The 17,168-nt window shown below is 43.0% G+C and overlaps 1 protein-coding gene and 1 long non-coding RNA gene across 7 annotated transcripts in view; one reads left to right on the forward strand and one right to left on the reverse strand.

The window, feature by feature from the left end:
• TBC1D31 (TBC1 domain family member 31) overlaps positions 1-3,084 on the forward strand; it is a 61,348-nt gene extending 58,264 nt beyond the window's left edge. For 5 of the 6 annotated variants that reach the window (XM_027132359.1, XM_027132360.1, XM_027132363.1 and 2 more), the window contains 2 exons: positions 910-1,002; positions 2,732-3,084. In XM_027132359.1, the coding sequence (XP_026988160.1) occupies positions 910-1,002; positions 2,732-2,865 (227 nt within the window). In that variant the 3' untranslated portion in view covers positions 2,866-3,084. The remainder of the gene's footprint in view (positions 1-909; positions 1,003-2,731) is intronic. The other variant, XM_027132361.1, reaches the window with a different exon arrangement.
• The window catches only part of LOC113633810 (uncharacterized), a 19,217-nt gene extending 2,778 nt beyond the window's left edge, over positions 1-16,439 (reverse strand). Inside the window, exon 1 of the long non-coding RNA XR_003438348.1 lies at positions 16,160-16,439. This is a non-coding gene — a long non-coding RNA (uncharacterized LOC113633810). The remainder of the gene's footprint in view (positions 1-16,159) is intronic.
• Positions 16,440-17,168: the final 729 nt, after the last annotated feature.

Consider the following 17,168-nt stretch of genomic DNA (forward strand, 5'->3'; position numbering starts at 1 on the left):
GGGCCTGACTCATGGAGGCTTGGATCCTGGTGATGGGAGTAGAAAGGAAGGGACATCCTAAGTGACATTAGGATGAAAAAATCAAAAGGACTCTGATGTCTTATTGGATGTAAAGCTGTAGGAGTTAGGAAACAGTAAAAACACAGCTGAAGGGTGAGTATAAATTTTGAAGTGGGGAGTGATGTTAAAAAAAATAGGAGGTGGCACTGGTTAAGTGTGGAACACTGCCATGCTTCCTACTCTAATAAGTCCAGGTAAAACTTGCCTATCGCTTGGGACGTCCCTGGTAGTCCGGTGGGTGAGACTCCATGCTCCCAATGCAGGGTTTCATCCCGGGTCAGGAACTAGATCCCGCGTGCTGCAACTAAGACTCTGCATGCCGCAACTAAAGATCCCACATGCCGCAACTAAAGATGCCACGTGCCGCAGCTAAGACCCAGCCCAGCCAAAATAAATAATAAAAATAAAAATATTTAAAAAAACAAAACAAAACTTGCCTGTCGCTGCTTCTGGTCTGCTGTATATAGTGATCGTGCCTTGCCTGGTTAAAGCTGGTAGTGATCAGCTCACAGGTGTTCTCAGGAAGGTTTGCTAATCACATTTAATCGTCTCTCCCAACAAATGTTTGGGATCTCTATACTAACACCTGTATTTTTCAGTAGTTTGTTGGCTTTTTGTTTTAGCTAAAGGTGTTTTTAAAGTACTTTACCAAAACTTCAGCTCAGCTCTTAATTCTCACTAACTGTACTTCCCTTGCCTATTGAATGGTGACAGCATTCTTCCCAGAAGAGAAAACTAAGGGGCTTTTTATCCTTGGCACTTTTAATTCACTAGGGACCGTCTGGAATTAATCATGGCTTTCTATCCACTCCCAAACATTCTCTCTGTTTTTTCACTTTTATAACATAGTGCCCAGGTGCCAAGATGAATGGGTCGCCTCAGGCTGTTTGCCTAGAACCTCACAGTTAAAAGACATTTCTGAAATGGAGTCCTTGACACAGAGTAAGTCAACAAACAAGAAAGATGTCTCCTGTCATGTTCGATTTAGCAATATTTAAGCAAGATTGTGGCTTAAGTTATAGTTGTAGCACGTTGAGACCATTTTCCCAGGGCATTGATCATGGAAATCCTAAAGTGGAGTCAGCAAGATTCTCGGGTTTCCAGCTGGGGAGAAAAACTGGGTCAGTTCGAACCCCAAGTAGAGAAAGCTTGCCAAATATCATTAGTGCGACTGTTTCTCTAGCACCAGCACTGCTGCCCAAAACAGAGTTGGAGGCTCCAATAGAAGTCGGTCACTAACTGAATTAATGATATTCATGACTATTTTTTACATCCTCGTGAAAAGAAAATCTCAGGATTAGTTTTCAAAGCTATTACATATTTGAATTTTCTCAGCTCTTATTCTGGGCTGAGTTCCCTCCAGCAACCATTGGAAACATGTGTCTGCTCTGGGCCCTGAGATGTACTGCAGGGCCAGCTTGCTCAGAACTGCTGAGGGCAGGTGGCTCCATGGTGATTAGTTGCCTTTTGATCCCTTGACTTGATTAACTGGAGGTTTTTGTTTATTTCTGGAAGGGATGGGATGGAAACATCTCACAGAAATGTAGTCATAGCATTAAGCCCATAAAGGAGCTAACAGTTTCCCCAGTAAAGTACTTGATTTGTGTTTAAAAGGAGGGGAGGGGACTGGAAATTCTGTTCGACTTTATTTCAACCAACTTTTTCAGTAAAACTGTCATATAAGTGAAGCAGAATTTAAGTGTGTTTTGAGTTCTTTTAGAAGAACAGATTTGTATATAATGTCCCCAAAAGACCAGCTTTATAAGAAAGATACCTGGTAACAAGTCATGAGTTCCAGTGTTGTGTAAAACATCCTTGCTAACTCATACTCTTATGTGCATCTCTAAAATTCTGTGTCAGGATGTGAATTAAACCAAAAGTCATGTGTAAGTCAAATGAAAGGACAGGAGATTCTCAACTGTTCTCTATTCTGACACGTCAGAACTTTTTAACTAGATAGTTCTAAATTTCAAAATCCAGTTGAGGACATTTGGCAAGTTTCTCATTTGGCAGCAAAATAAGAAAAGCATAAATGTTTTATTCCTTGGGGGAAAAACAGTTTTCAGAAATTGAAGCTATTTGAATATGTAACTAAGTTTCAGAGAAGTATATTTTTAAGATGCTTCTTTTTTGAATTCCAGTATTTACTAGCCCCTCTAAATCAATGTGAAATGACTGTTACACTTGGACACACTGTAATGCTCTAATCTTGATTCTGGACTCTCCCTGCCTTGGCCACTATAAAAAGCACTTGACTTATTTATTTAAGCATTAGGAGAAGTGGTCATGGTGTACATTTCACAATATTAATTTTGGCACCTTGGAATTTTCTCATTACAATAAGCACCATGGTGAAGAAACTTACTATTGCAAAGAACTCAAATTCTCTCTTAAACAAGCTTTCTTCCTAATTTAAAAGGTCATCTGTATTCCCAAATCAAAAAAGAGCTAACCAAAAGCAGATAAATTCTCTAACAGCATTCATTCAATTCAACGAATAAATATTTGACTTGTAAATGGAACCACATGGGCAGGTAATATGTTTGGCTTTTTAAGAAGTTTTGTTTTTAGAATATTCATTTCATGATTGATTTTTTTGCAACGTATTTACCTTTAAACACTATACCATTGCTAAAATTAACTGTTGTTAATTTTAAATTTTGTTTTCAAGTTTCATTAAACCAAAGAAAAACACATTGGGACACCATGGAATGGGATCTTATGGAGAGAGTGAGAAATCTCCGCCAGAGACTCGCCACCCAGGCTCGAAACAGATGTCAAACGCCTCATCTTTTGGCTACTTAGGAGGCTGGTCACCTTGAGAGAGTCAAAGAGCGAGATACCTAATTTGCAATCAGTGACACTGATTTTCAGATTATTTATTTTAAATTCCTATAAAGATCAACCTTTTGTATGAAAAATATGTGTGTATAAAAATTATGTGTTCTCTTTAATTCTGGTGCTTTGGGACTTGTAAATGGCTTATTGTGCTTTTCACAATAAAAAAAATTTGAAGCTTTTAAAGCTTTGTATTAGGCCCTTTCAGGTTTCAAGGACCAGCATAAACCTCAGGAACTTTAGTGGATGAGGTTTTATTTTAAAGGTGAACGGAGAAATAAAGAACACGACACCACCTCAGCAGCTGTGCAGCCAGGACTGAGCCAGAACTCAGCAGCAGCGCCAGAGCGCAAGCAGTGAGGAGAGGCCCACCTGCCAGCCCCTCTGCCCCCAGCAGCTGGTCCCCCCCTCGCCCGCGATCCACCGTACCAGCAGCACCCAGGCCACTGTCTCCTCTTCTCCTGACGGCACCGGCTCAGCGCCACAACAGGGCTGCTCCCGGCTTCAGCATCTTGGCAAATTACTTCCCTGAACCCATTTCTAAAGGGAGAGTAGAAACAGCACGTGGTCTTTGATGTAAAGATTAAATAAGATAATGTGTATAAAGTTCCTGATATAGTGCTTTTCCTGGTATGGTGCTTAACACACAGCACACAGTACATACGAGTGTTTTGTTTTGGTACAAAGATAATCTTATGGTAAGCCAAATGCTCTCTTTTGTCCGAAGTCCTAAGAGAATACCCCGTTATAGGACTTCCCTGGTGGTGCAGTGGTTAAGAATCGGATCGCCTGCCAATGCGGGGGACACGGGTTCGAGCCTTGGTCCAGGAAGATCCCACATGCCGCGGAGCAGTTAAGCCCGTGCACCACAACTGCTGAGCCTGTGCTCTAGAGCCCGTGTGCCACAACTACTGAGCCCACGCGCCACAACTACTGAGCCCACGCTCCTAGAGCTTGTGCTCCGCAATGAAGAGTAGTCCCCGCTCGCTGCAACTAGAGAAAGCCCGCGCACAGCAACAAAGACCCAACGCAGCCAAAAAAAAAAGAGAAAAAAACACCTTAGATTACATCAGGAAAAACAATTTAAAAAAAAAATACCCCATCATTATACAAGGCATTGGTTTCCCAAGAGCACTTTCATCAGCCTCATCTTTGTCAGTTTGTTAGAAGCATACCTTCATGGGCCAGGCTGGTGTGTGTATGTGGCAACAGAAAGTCACAGGATATAAAATATTTCTGGTGTGATTGCAACTTCAGTGAGCTAGAAATTGCTCACCTAAAAGGATTTGAATTATAGGGACCCCCCTGGTGGTCCAGTAGGTAAGACACTGCCCTCCCAATGCTCGGGGCCCAGGTTCAATCCCTGGTCAGAGAACTAGATCCCACACACATGCCGCAACTTAGAAGCCCACGTGCCAGAACTAAAGATCCCATGGGCCGCAACAAAGGGTCCCGCGTGCTCCAACGAAGATCCCGCTCAGCCTAAATAAATTTTTTTTTTAAAAAAGCATTTGAATTCTAAAATATTGTGATTCTGCCAGCCAGAATCAACTGTATATTGCCCGTTTTTGACCTCTACTTCAGGTCCTCTTTTACTAGAATTAACATCCATTCAGATTGGTTTTGCAAACTGTGCGTGCGCACACACGCGCACACACTCTTTCATAGTCTTATAATATTTTAAACTTTTTTAAAAAGGTTCTATCCATCCAGTGAACGTGGGTTATGCATACTTTCAATGACATGAAGTTCTTTTTTATTACATTCTTCCCTCTAGTTTTCCCTGAGCCTGCAATTCTCCCAACAGTGATCTTGATAAAGTCACAGGCTTAGCAGAGAGGTAGTTGGCCGAGTCTCGTAAGTGACGTGGGACTGCTTGGCATTTCGGAGGTCATCGCATTTCATGACATCTACGAAGTACATTTCTGATCGTCTCTTCCTGCTTCCTGGCAGTATATCTTCAACCTGACCCCAACTTCTTTCTTTTTTTTTCTTTTAATATTTGTTCATTTGGCTGCACCAGGTCTTAGTTGCAGCATGTGGGATCTAGTTTCCTAACCAGGGATCGAACCCGGGCCCCCTGCATTGGGAGCGCAGAGTCTTAGCCACTGGACCACCAAAGAAGTCCCCCAATTTCTTTATAATATAAACTCTCTGGGAATTGAATGAAGGTTGAGCTTGGCTAAAATCCTTCCCACACTGACTACAGTCACAAAGCTTTTCTCCAGGACTCCCTTGAGTTAGTTGGAGAAGAGCAGTTCCTAAACGCCTTTTCATATTTATCACATTCCTAAGGTTTCTTTCTGGTTGGATAAAGGTGGGGCTTCAGCTAAATCCCTCTCCACATTGACGCCACTTAAAGAGTCTTCAGTATGAATTCAATGGTGTTGAATAAGTTACTAACTTGGTTAAAGGCCTTCTCACACATTCACAAGGTTTTTCTCTGGTATGAATTCTCTGATGTTGAGCAAGATTTGAATATTTGCTAAAGGCCTTCCCACTGTGACTCCACGGTGACCGCTACAGCTGTAACGATGACTCTACAAGGGCTGCCAAACTGTCGATCTATTAATGTGGGTGCACTTAACACAGATTCTTAATGTTGAATCTCAGGTCAGTCTGGAGATCAACCACGTAATTTGAACACGAGAAGTTTAATGTAAAGAGTAAACTACGATAGGGCAGTAAGTATAAAAATGCTAAAGGGTGCCTAGGGCTGAGGGAGAGGACCCAAGGAAGGACAAACTCGGAAGAAGGTCCCTCCCTCCTCAAGGCTCAGGTTCAGAGCGCACTGGCCAGCAGAGGGGTTGCTGGACTGCCCAGGCCAGAGCTGCCCCACCTGCACAGGCAGCAGGAAGGAAGTGGCCAGGGTGCAGGCTGCCAAGGGAAAGCTCGTAGGAAGCCAGGACCCCGAGTGTTACCATAGCCATGTGTGGCCCGGTTGGGCCATGTTGGGAAGGGGAGGGTCATGCTGAGACAGGCTGGGACCTGGGACCCTTCGCTGCAGTGCTTGCACCTAGGCAAATGTCTCCTTGGTCGACAAAATACAAAGAAACTATAAGGGACTAAAAATAACCGTGTGCATGGGCAGTTGGGGCAAATTATGGACAAGATACAAAAGGACCAAAAAACCCAACTTCCACTTCTAAAGACCCAGAAGCAAAAGCAGAGTGTCAGGAGCAAAAAGCAGCATACTGAGCACGCCCCCTGCACTCAACACGGCCAGAGAGGTGGGCAGACACCTAAGCCACCCCTGGACCCACCCCTACCTTCATCCCAGATAAGGAACCAGCTCCCTGCAAGCTTGGGGAGTGAGCAAGGGGACGTGTTACTTGCTTTCACTCCCACCTGCTGCAGCAGGGGCCCCAATAAAGCCTTGCCTGAAATTTTTGTCTGGCCTCTCATCCATTTCTATTAAGGAAGGCCAAGAACCCTTGTCGGTAACAACGGGGAACCACCCCGCGGGGCACAGGCAAACCAAGGCCAGAAGCCAGGCACTCAGAGTGTGTCGGGGCTGCTGCTGGCATTAGAAGTGAACATGCCATGTCCATGTTGGGAGGACCACAGTGAAGTGGTCCTCAGGCTGGGCTGTGAAGTCACTAAGAGGTTGTGTGCTCTGGGCACACGGCTGGCACAGAGCACCACTGGGTGTCCCCACACACTCCGACCACTGAGGGACCATGAAGCAGGAACTATCAACAGAATAAAGAAAACAGCACATCTGAGCTAGAAAGAGAAGCCCCGTTCCTCCTGCAGTGTCCTCCCGCGCCCTCTGCTGACAGCCTAACACCGTGCACACCATAAGAAGAAAGGCTTGAAGGGTCTCATCTGCTTTTGCAGAGCAGGCACTGAAGAGTGAATTTGGAGCTCAGAAGCCATAAATTGATCACGGGCACTCCTGTGCAATTGAAAGTGGCTCTAAAAGTTTACTTGGTTGGTTGGCAGAAACGTGGACTCAATGTTGGCCTCTTTAATTACACAGAGACGCCAGGATATGCCTGATGTGATGGAGATGCAAGCTTGGGAAGGTATGGGAAGGCTTGGGAAGGTATGAAGGCAGGAGTGGATTTATCACATATAAACTTCTCACTCTCTTTCCAGCTACATGCTCAGCCCCAAAGACACTCCCTTCTTAAGGCACTGAGTGAAGGGAGTATCTGCAAATTTGAAAAACTGGTGAGAGACGCCCGTCAATATGCTTCCTGATTTCAGTGGGGATGATGGGATTTCATGCAGCAGAGGCCAAGTGTCAGTGGTTTAACTACCAAAGACAACCATTGACAGCTGCCAGCAGCAGAGAAGAAGTATTAAGGGATTCTTGGCTATCAGTAATTGATTATGTTTTCCCTAAGAATGAAATAGGTAGGCAGCCTACTAAGATGTTGCTTGATATATGTAACAGGAAATCTTAAGATCTGGTGGCCCACAACCTGACTTGAGTCACTGTTACTGAACCAAACTTGGGTCCACTCGCCTGCATGCAGTTAAGCCAATCTACCAACACTGGGTGGGGGTGAAGGAAAGTGCAGCATTTAGTGCAGGGCGCCAAGCAAGGAAGCTAATGCTCTAAAGGCCCAAACTTGCCAGTAGCTTTCAGGGAAAGGTTTTCTAAAGACAGTGAGGGAGAGGGGTTGTGGGGTGTGTGATCAGCTCGTGGACATTCTTCTGATTGGCTGGCGGTGAGGTAATCGGGAGCAACATCATCAACCTTCTGGTTCCAACCCGTCTGGGGTCTATGTGCTTGTGGGCAGCATGCAGTTAACTCTTCCACCTGGTGGGGGTTTCAGTATGTGCTAAACAGCTCAAAAGATTCGACTCAGATTTTTATCTATAGCCCTTGAGGAGGAGCTAAAAGTCCCTGACTTTGTTTAATGGCTAAACTATTGTTATTTGTCTCGCTTGACTGTTTTCCTTTGTTTCTGCGTTTTCTCACTTCTCCAATTAAATTTATCTTTGGAACTTGGGGAAGGCCTAGGAAGCTAAAGTTTTTCTACACACAAGAGGCAAGTGGAGGACATGGGGAGGTCTGTCCCAGGAAGGCCCCATAGGGTCCTGCTCAATGACATCACCATAATGGAGAGCTCTGTCTGTCACCCATTTTCCAGACCTAAACTCATCCCCAGATTCAAAGCTTTTTTTTTGTAATTGAAGTATAGTCATGTTAGTTTCAGGTGTACAGCACAGCGATTCAGTTATACATATATAGTCTTCAGATTCTCTTCCCTTATAGGTTATTATGAAATATTGTGTATAGTCCCCTGTGCTAAGACACAGTAGGTCCTTGTTGGTTGTCTATTTTATATTCAATGTCTCTTGATTGAAGGGAAGACCAGGTGCCTATGGTGAAGGATTCTGCAGCTGTGAATGACACATATATATGCTCTAAATAATCCCTCAGTCCTTTCCAAAGAGATCTGTTGGCACTTACCTGAAAGACTGGGTAGCAGGGTAAAGAAGACACCCAGCCCTTTCAGGGATTACTAGACATTGGCTGTAAAATGACACTAATTACTTGGGTCCACCAAAGTCAGAGCTAACAGTGGTCAGGTGAAAAAGGAGACTTGGGCCAGTTTGAATTACAGTGGATGCAATAAGGCCGTGAAACCAACTGTGGTGATTTTCGGTACCTGAATGTATAATTGGAATAAACATTTGACAAAGGGCAGAATCTCTACACTGGTGCTATGACCCACTGAGTAAGGGTCGTTAGAATAGGAAGAGCCAAGTGAAGGCCTCTGAAAGTCCTCCCTACCACGATGTTAACCCAAAAGTATTATCACATCCTCAATGGAGAATTGCGGAGACCAGTGTGCTATCAAAGACTTGAAAGATGAAGGGGTGGTTATAGCCATCACTGTTGCTGAGTCCAAGCTCCTGCTGCTTGCTGCAGGACAGGCCAATAAATGGAGAGAGGAGTTGCTGGGGCAAGGAATAGTGACTTTATTCACAAAGCCAGCAGACCAAGAGGACGCAGACTCATGTCCCAAAGAACCATCTTGCCTGAGTTATTTCAGGCTTCTTTTATGCTAAAAGGGGAGGGATTAAAGCCAAACACTTCCTGGTTCCAGTCAGCCTCCAGAGGGTATATGTTAATTTCTTCCTTCTTGTAGTCATTCACATGTGGGCCTGGTCAGGATGTTTCCTATGAGCTAAACAAAGGTATTTCAGCTTAAGCTCATTACCTGGGAGGCAGGGTTCCCAGAGATGGACCATTATGTAAAATTTAAGCTTATAGGCAACATCCCTTTTAGTGATTAACTTGTATTACTAATCGAATACAAAGGTTATTCCCTATTACAATTCCCTACTGTCAAGGTCCGTTCCACAATCTTGTGGCAAAAGGGATGAAGATCGCTCTGGCTACTTATTGAACAGAGGCAATGACTATTCCTTAGAATCTTTAGTCAGTCCTTTTATACCTACAATTATTTGAACCTGATGAAACTCCTTAGCACTTTGTTGTCTAATTTGTAATTGAACTTGGGGTTTTGGTTCTGGTTCCCAGTACATATACTAAATTCCTGTGCTATTTATTTGGACAAAATTAAACAAATTGGTTGAAGCTTCTCCAGCTATAATGAAATTACCATCTACTTCAGTTGGACAGGCAGGCCTGCTGGAGGTCAAGTCATGAACAGAGGTTAGTATAATACCCAAAGTTTTCACGTAGCTGGCAGCTGCTCGGTATTTTAAAGCATTTATAGATTCTCCTGCCCAGGCAGGCACCTCGAATGGCCTACCAGACAGTATTTCAAGGGGGCTTAATTTAAGACTGTTTCTGGGAGCCACTGATCCATAGCAGGGTAACTGGCAAGGCCTTATCCCAAGTTAAATTAGTCTTCTGACATATTTTAATGATGTTCCTTTTTAATGTATGATTCATTTTCTTGGTTTTTCCTGATGACTGTGGTCTCTGGGATGAAAGCAATGCTGTAATCCAAATCAGGGGATAATTTCCCTAAGGAGGGCTTTAACCACTTTAGAGCCTTTCTGTCCAGGTGGTATGCTTCCACCCATCCTGAAAACGTGTCCACACACACTAGCATGTTATCTGAAACTTCCTGCAGCTCAAGGCATTTGAGTAAAGTCCATTTTCCAGTCCTCAGTAGGGCAGATTCCTCAATGTTGAGTCCCCGTCTGGGGAGGTCTGACAGCAGTATTTGGATTATTTTTAGCACAAATCATGCAATTCTGAGTGACTTGCTGGATGGTCTTTTGTTAGGCCCCATTATATATATATTTGAACCCTTTGTAAGGTGGCATCTCTCCTATAATGGGCACTATTATGAATGGGCTGCAGCATAAGAGTGCCTCAGGAAACAAAAAACCTGTGCACTCCATTTCCAGCCAGGCGTGACCCAAGTGAAACCCCACTCTTTGGCCCTCTCTTTGTCCTTTTCTGAATACATTGGCTGATATTTTGACTGGTCCATCCTCTTGCCTCAGAGGATAGATTAGGTGTCCCAGCGTCCCTTTTTAATAGGATTCATACTGGTCATGTGCTTTTGGCCTTCCCTGGGATGCCATTAGCACACACTCCTGGTCTTACCTTTTCGTAGACCTGTGATGGGTTGGAGAGAGCTCTGTCTCTTTTTCCGGGGTTCTCAGGAGCCCCATCTGTAGGTTTAAGTGTGTCCTGGTGGGACTCTGAGGTCAAGCTGTTCTGGTGAAAGACTTCAGGGTGAAATCTGTCAGAAAGTCAATCGGCTCATTCCCCACTGTCAATTTTACCCGGAGCTCCTGTGGGGAATTAAGTGCCTCAAGTCCAAGGGAGCCCCTGGGCCTCTTCATTCATCAGTGTTCCTCCCTTTCTACCCTGTTAGAGACTCTCATCTTTTGTTTTTCTTTTGTTTTAGCCTTGGGCAGTGGTTCCTCCTTACAGTAAGTGCATTGTTTCTCCCCCATAGTGATGGCTTATTTCTTCGGTTACTCGCCTTCTGGGAATCCAACACTGGTGTCAAAAACGTGGCGTTTCATTTTGCATCTTCTTTTCTCTGGTGTTCCCTGTTGAACACTTTAAAAGCAGCATCTACCAATTGAGAAGGGTTCATTCCAAATGCACCACCTAGTTTTTGCAACTTTCTCCTGATATCTGAAGCACTTTGCCCCCTCCTTCCCCTCCAAAAAAGGTCAAATTTATCATTCTAATATTTTCAGGGGTCTTGGGATCTGCATTAGGATGACGTCTATAGGCTTAACAAATCCTTTCCAAAAATTCAGAGAGGTCTTCATTTGTTTTGCTGGATTTCTTTAATTTTATTCAAATTCTTTTGCTTTGGTTCCCCTTTTCAAAGCCCTGCCAAGATATACTAATTAGTAGTGCTCTAATAAGGGCATTCCTCCCTCATTGTGGTCCTAATTTGGTTCAGCTGTGGATCCTGTCAAGTGGGCTTCAGGTGTAGAGGATCCTCCCTATAAAGGAGGAGTGTGATCCTTCCAGTTAAAGAAGGATGAGAAACCCAGCTGGCTGGTTGTTGGCATTTAGCCCCCTGTATGAGATAACAGCAATGGAAAGCTCCCTGCCCTGGGAGTGGCTTCTGGCCCAAATTGGATACACTATTGGGTCTTAGATGGTGATCATGGGACCAAGTCCTTGTACCCCAGAAGCTAACACAGGCTTTTCTAATTGATCCCTAGAAGGAGGGGCAGTCCTGAGCCCCAGTGTCAGGAATTGGGGCTAGACAGGCATGGAAGGTGGTGGAAAGGGTGGATATACTGGCATAATGGCCAGAGTAGATGGGACAGTTAGCTGAGCCGGAGGAGTTAAGGTCTGAAGCAACATATCCTCACTCTTATTCCCTTCCCTTCTTATCTTCCATGATGTAATAACACAAATGCTTGCACATAAAGGACTTCATCATTCTTCCCTGCTTCCTCACAAAATAGCTATAGAGGTATTCAAAAGCCACTGTAAAACCATAGATAGCAATTGATCATCTCTAACCATTGAAAGGATGCCTTTTTGCTTTGGCAAAAGGCAAACTGGGACTACAGTGCAATTGAAAAGAAACTTGGTTACTGCTGTGACATACAACAATTTAAGATAATTACTAAAATTATGACCAATATCATTTACTAGGATATACCAGAATTGTAGGAGTTCCATATAGTTTCTAGAATGTGTATATTAATAATGTTTACCCATAAGATAAAACTTCTTAGCTTGTATCACCACTTATTTGACAATGCTTCCCATGTAATTTAACATACCAAATAAGCCTAGTTAGTTTAATATTCCTCTCTCTGAAATGGAGAGAAACAAATAATTTGAGGTGTTCCAGGAACCCCATGGAAGACCTCAAAGTTAGCTAGAGGTCAAATGAACTCCATTTAGAATTTGATCTTTGGGAAGTCTGTCAAAAATGTCAAAAAGCTTTAAAACACTTGGTCAAACAGAATCACAGGTCACTGTGAAACAATACTCATTCACTTAACCAGTGATAATAAAAGATCTCAGTGGTAAATACAGATCATTTAAAGAAACTCACAATCTATTACAAAAAGCAGTTCAAGGGGGCAGACAGCAGAAGCAAGAAGAACTATAATCCTGCAGCCTGTGGAACAAAAACCACATTCACAAAAAGATAGACAAGATGAAAAGGCAGAGGGCTATGTACCAGATGAAGAAACAAGATAAAACCCCAGAAAAACAACTAACTGAAGTGGAGATAGGCAACCTTCCAGAAAAAGAATTCAGAATAATGATAGTGAAGATGACCCAGGAGGGAAAAAAAACGTAAAAAACACAAACACATGGAGGCTAAACAATATGTTACTAAATAACCAAGAGATCACTGAAGAAATCAAAGAGGAAATCAGAAAATACCTAGAGACAAATGACAATGAAAACACAACGTTCCAAAACCTATGGGATACAACAAAAGCAGTTCTAAGAGGGAAGTTTATAGCTATACAAGCCTACCTCAAGAAACAAGAAGAATCTCAAATAAACAATGTAACCTTACACCTAAAGAAACTAGAGAAAGAAGAACAAACGAAACCCAAAGTTAGCAGAAGGAAAGAAATCATAAAGATCAGAGCAGAAATAAATGAAATAGAAACAAAGAAAACCATAGCAAAGATCAATAAAACTAAAAGCTGGTTCTCTATCAACAAGACGAAAAAACAACCCTCAGAATGGGAGAAAATATTTGCAAATGAATCAATGGACAAAGGATTAATCTCCAAAATATATAAACAGCTCATGCAGCTCAATATTAAAGAAACAAACAACCCAATCCAAAAATGGGCAGAAGACCTAAATAGACATTTCTCCAAAGAAGACATACAGATGGCCAAGAAGCACATGAAGAGCTGCTCAACATCAATAATAATTAGAGAAATGCAAATCAAAACTACAATGAGGTATCACCCCACACCAGTTAGAATGGGCATCATCAGAAAATCTACAGACAACAAATGCTGGAGAGGGTGTGAAGAAAAGGGAACCCTCTTGCACTGTTGGTGGGAATGTAAATTGATACAGCCACTATGGAGAACAGTATGGAAGTTCCTTAAAAAACGAAAAATAGAATTACCATACAATCCAGCAATCCCACTACTGGGCATATACCCAGAGAAAACCATAATTCAAAAAGACACATGCACCCCGATGTTCATTGCAGCCCTATTTACAATAGCCAGGTCATGGAAGCAACCTACATGCCCATCGACAGACGAATGGATAAAGAAGATGTGGTATATATATACAATGGAATATTACTCAGACATAAAAAGGAATGAAACCGAGTCATTTGTTGAGACGTGGATGGATCTAGAGACTGTCATACAGAGTGAAGTAAGTCAGAAAGAGAAAAACAAATATCGTATGTTAACGCATGTATGTGGAACCTAGAAAAATGGTACAGATGAACTGGTTTGCAGGGCAGAAGTTGAGACACAGATGTAGAGAACAAATATATGGACACCAAGGGGGGAAAGTGGCTGGGGGGGGGGGTGCTGGTGGGATGAATTGGGAGACTGGGATTGACATGTATACACTGATGTGTATAAAATGGATGACTAATAAGAACCTGCTGTATAAAAAAATAAAATAAAATTTTAAAAAAATTTTTAAAAAAGCAGTTCAATATTTTAAGAAAACTTTGTCCTCTTAGAGAACCAAATTCAGGTTTTGTACCACCTTACCTTTAAGATTCATTTTCTTAATTAGCTTCAATCTTACGTTAGCCAGTCCTGACTATGCACAAAATTCTTTCAGTGTTCCTCCTCCACAAACCTTCCACAACTTTCTGTATCCATGTTAATCTGTTCCTCATTTTCTTTTCCATTCAGAAACAACCAGCTCTAGGACAAAACCACCCTTTTCCCTTTAACAAAATGCATTTTCATTCCTCATACCTTCTTTGCTGAAAACACACATCCCGTATCTTTGCATACTGAAGTGTTTCCGTCACAATTCTTAACCTTAAAACCTTAATCTTTAGCGAAAACCAAAAAGCAAGTAATAGTAAACTCTTTGTCATACCAGAGTTTCCTGACTGACAAACTTCTGCTTTAGTCTTCCTCTCCTAAGAGGGCGAAAGTAGGTACATTTAGACCTGCCCAGAAGTTAATGTTCTAATGTTTTATCCTATTCGAAACGACCCAATGAATTCTCTTCATTTAACTTAGTTTAGTTTCAAGTTTTGAAAATCTGTAGAGACTATTTTAGATGGACATTCCCAAAACATAATTATTCCTATAGAGTCTACCTTAAAGTCTTACCTCATTTACCTCTATTTTATTTACTTAAAATCTTTGTCATATTGTTGTTTTTCTTGCTGACAAACTTTGTAACAGGAATAATAAGGTCTTACTTCATTTCTACTAAACCTAAGTACAATAAAAGTATTATACTTAACGTTGATGACCCTAAAGACAGGTATGTATTAATCAAACCAACAAGCTCAAGCTAATTAATACCAGATATTAATTCAATACTGAATATTTCCTAGATCATGTGAACCCGAAATTCATTCTGGCCAGTTTCTTTTATTTTTGAGTATTTATATAAGTGCTTAATTTCCTTTAAGCCAATTAAATAGAGCTCTTTTAAAAATTAATTTTGGCAATGCCACACATCTATAACACATGTACAAGTACACAAACACAGGGACCTCATGGTTACCATTCTGAAATTTCACCCATGAATCAGGTCCAACAGTGTAAAACCCATCAGTTACAGAAGAGGTTAGATTCAGATTGGGTTTCTGGCAAATGGGACAAATCAAGGTCACCTGTCTAGATGGCTAAACCCTTTTTACTAATATTAATGGAAAAGACACTTCTATTTCTATTTGTAGCTTTTGGTGATGTTAGGAAACAAGTAGAACCTTTCTCTTCTTCCTGTGAATGTCCCTCTCTTGGACAAGAACAGACAGGTTTTGGTTTTGTCTTTTTCTGTTCCTTTCCTCCATTTGACATCAGCAAAAGTTTTAAGTATCACAAAACTGATTTGGCTGTAAATGGAGAAATAGTACCAAACAAAATGAAACGGAAAACGCAAAGGACAAACAGAAAATCCTAAGTAAACCCTCAAGTTTGGTCTTGAGGTTTTACATATACCAACGACACCGGAGACCATAAGGGGATCATAAATGAAGTAATTAACACAGCAAGGGTGGCAGTACATGGTGCACAGGGTCCCAGGATAACCCTGCCTAAACCCCTTGCAGAGATCCTAACAGGTACTGTGGCCACACATTGTTACAATAAAATGTCATCTTCCCCTCACCCATGGGTTCATAGCTGTAATCAGATCACTTATCCAAAATGCACCTCGGAGGACTTTCTTTAGGAATAGTTGAAGTATTTCCCTTTTTTTTTGCGGTACGCGGGCCTCTCACTGTTGTGGCCTCTCCCGTTGCGGAGCACAGGCTCCGGATGCGCAGGCTCCGCGGCCATGGCTCATGGCCCCAGCCGCTCCGCGGCATGTGGGATTTTCCTGGACTGGGGCACGAACCCGTGTCTCCTGCATCGGCAGGCGAACTCTCAACCACTGCGCCACCAGGGAAGCCCCATTTTCCATTTTTAAAGACAGAATTTCAAGACGAGCAAAACACAAACCCCAAACACAAATGCTAGCGTCCAAAGAAACAAATGAACCAGTTCACAAATCAGGTAAAAGTCCAACAACTCCTTCCTCTCTCCAACAGGGTACCCCACTCAAATACAAATTGGCTTATTCTGGAGAAAACTCCCCAAACCCCAAATGGAGAGGAAATAAAGCTCCTGGCTGTACACAGCCAGAGTGACTTACCCCCCTGTATGGAGCCTGTCTGCTCCCAAATGTTGATTCCTTGCTCCAACTGCCAAGCGCTGGGGCAGTCAGTGCAGCTTCGGGGAGTTCTGAAGAGAAGATTCTCAGGACAAGCGGTTGCAGCAGCTGCTGGGCCTTACCCCCAAATTCCCCAACTGCCAGCTAGCCAGGAGTAGCAAGGCAGGACAGGCCAATAAATGGAGAGAGGACTTGCTGGGGCAAGGAATAGCGACTCTATTCAGAAAGCCAGCAGACCAAGAAGACGGTGGACTCGAATCCCAAAGAACCACCTTATCTGAGCTAGAATTGAGGCTTCTTTTATACTAAAAGTGTGCGTTTGGGGTGGGAAGTAAAGTCAAACACTTCCTGGTTCCCATCAGCCTCCGGAGGGGATGTGTTAATTTCTTCCTCGCTGCAGTCTTGCACAGGTGGGCCTGGTCAGGATGTTTTCTGTGAGTTAAACAAAGGTATTTCAGCTTAATGCTCATTACCTAGGAAGCAGGGTTCCCAGAGATGGGCCATTATGTATAATTTAAGCTTATAGGCAACATCCGTTTAGTGATTAACTTGTAACAGAACACGAAGGTTCTTCCCTTTTACATCACATCTCAATTTAATTTGCTATTTGACCTGTTCAGAATGACTGAATTATCAGAAATTTCACGGGTGATCATTGCAATGCAGCAACTGTTTCAGATGCAGCGTCAGCACAGCCCCTGTCACGTTAGGCCGGGCTGCTGCCTGCATGACCTCCCTAACACCCCCATCCCCGAGACCGATCTTCTCCTGCCACTTCAAAGCTCTGCAGCCCAAACTCCTCACCAAGGAGTTCAGCGCGGTGCACTGTGTGGCCTCTCATCACGGTGCCGCCCACTTCCCCACAGTTGCCTAGACCCACCCTTCCCTGGGGCCAGGTGTTGATAATCAGGACCCTCCCCAGGAGACTTTGGGTTCCAGGCACTGCCCTGGGGCCTCCATTAGGTGGCTTTGCAGGCAGCGGCGCCCTCAG

The sequence above is a fragment of the Aethalodelphis obliquidens genome, unplaced genomic scaffold (assembly GCF_003676395.1).
Source record: "Aethalodelphis obliquidens isolate GAN/ISIS:26980383/991018 unplaced genomic scaffold, ASM367639v1 scaffold41, whole genome shotgun sequence".
NCBI classification, from domain to species: Eukaryota; Metazoa; Chordata; class Mammalia; order Artiodactyla; family Delphinidae; genus Aethalodelphis; species Aethalodelphis obliquidens.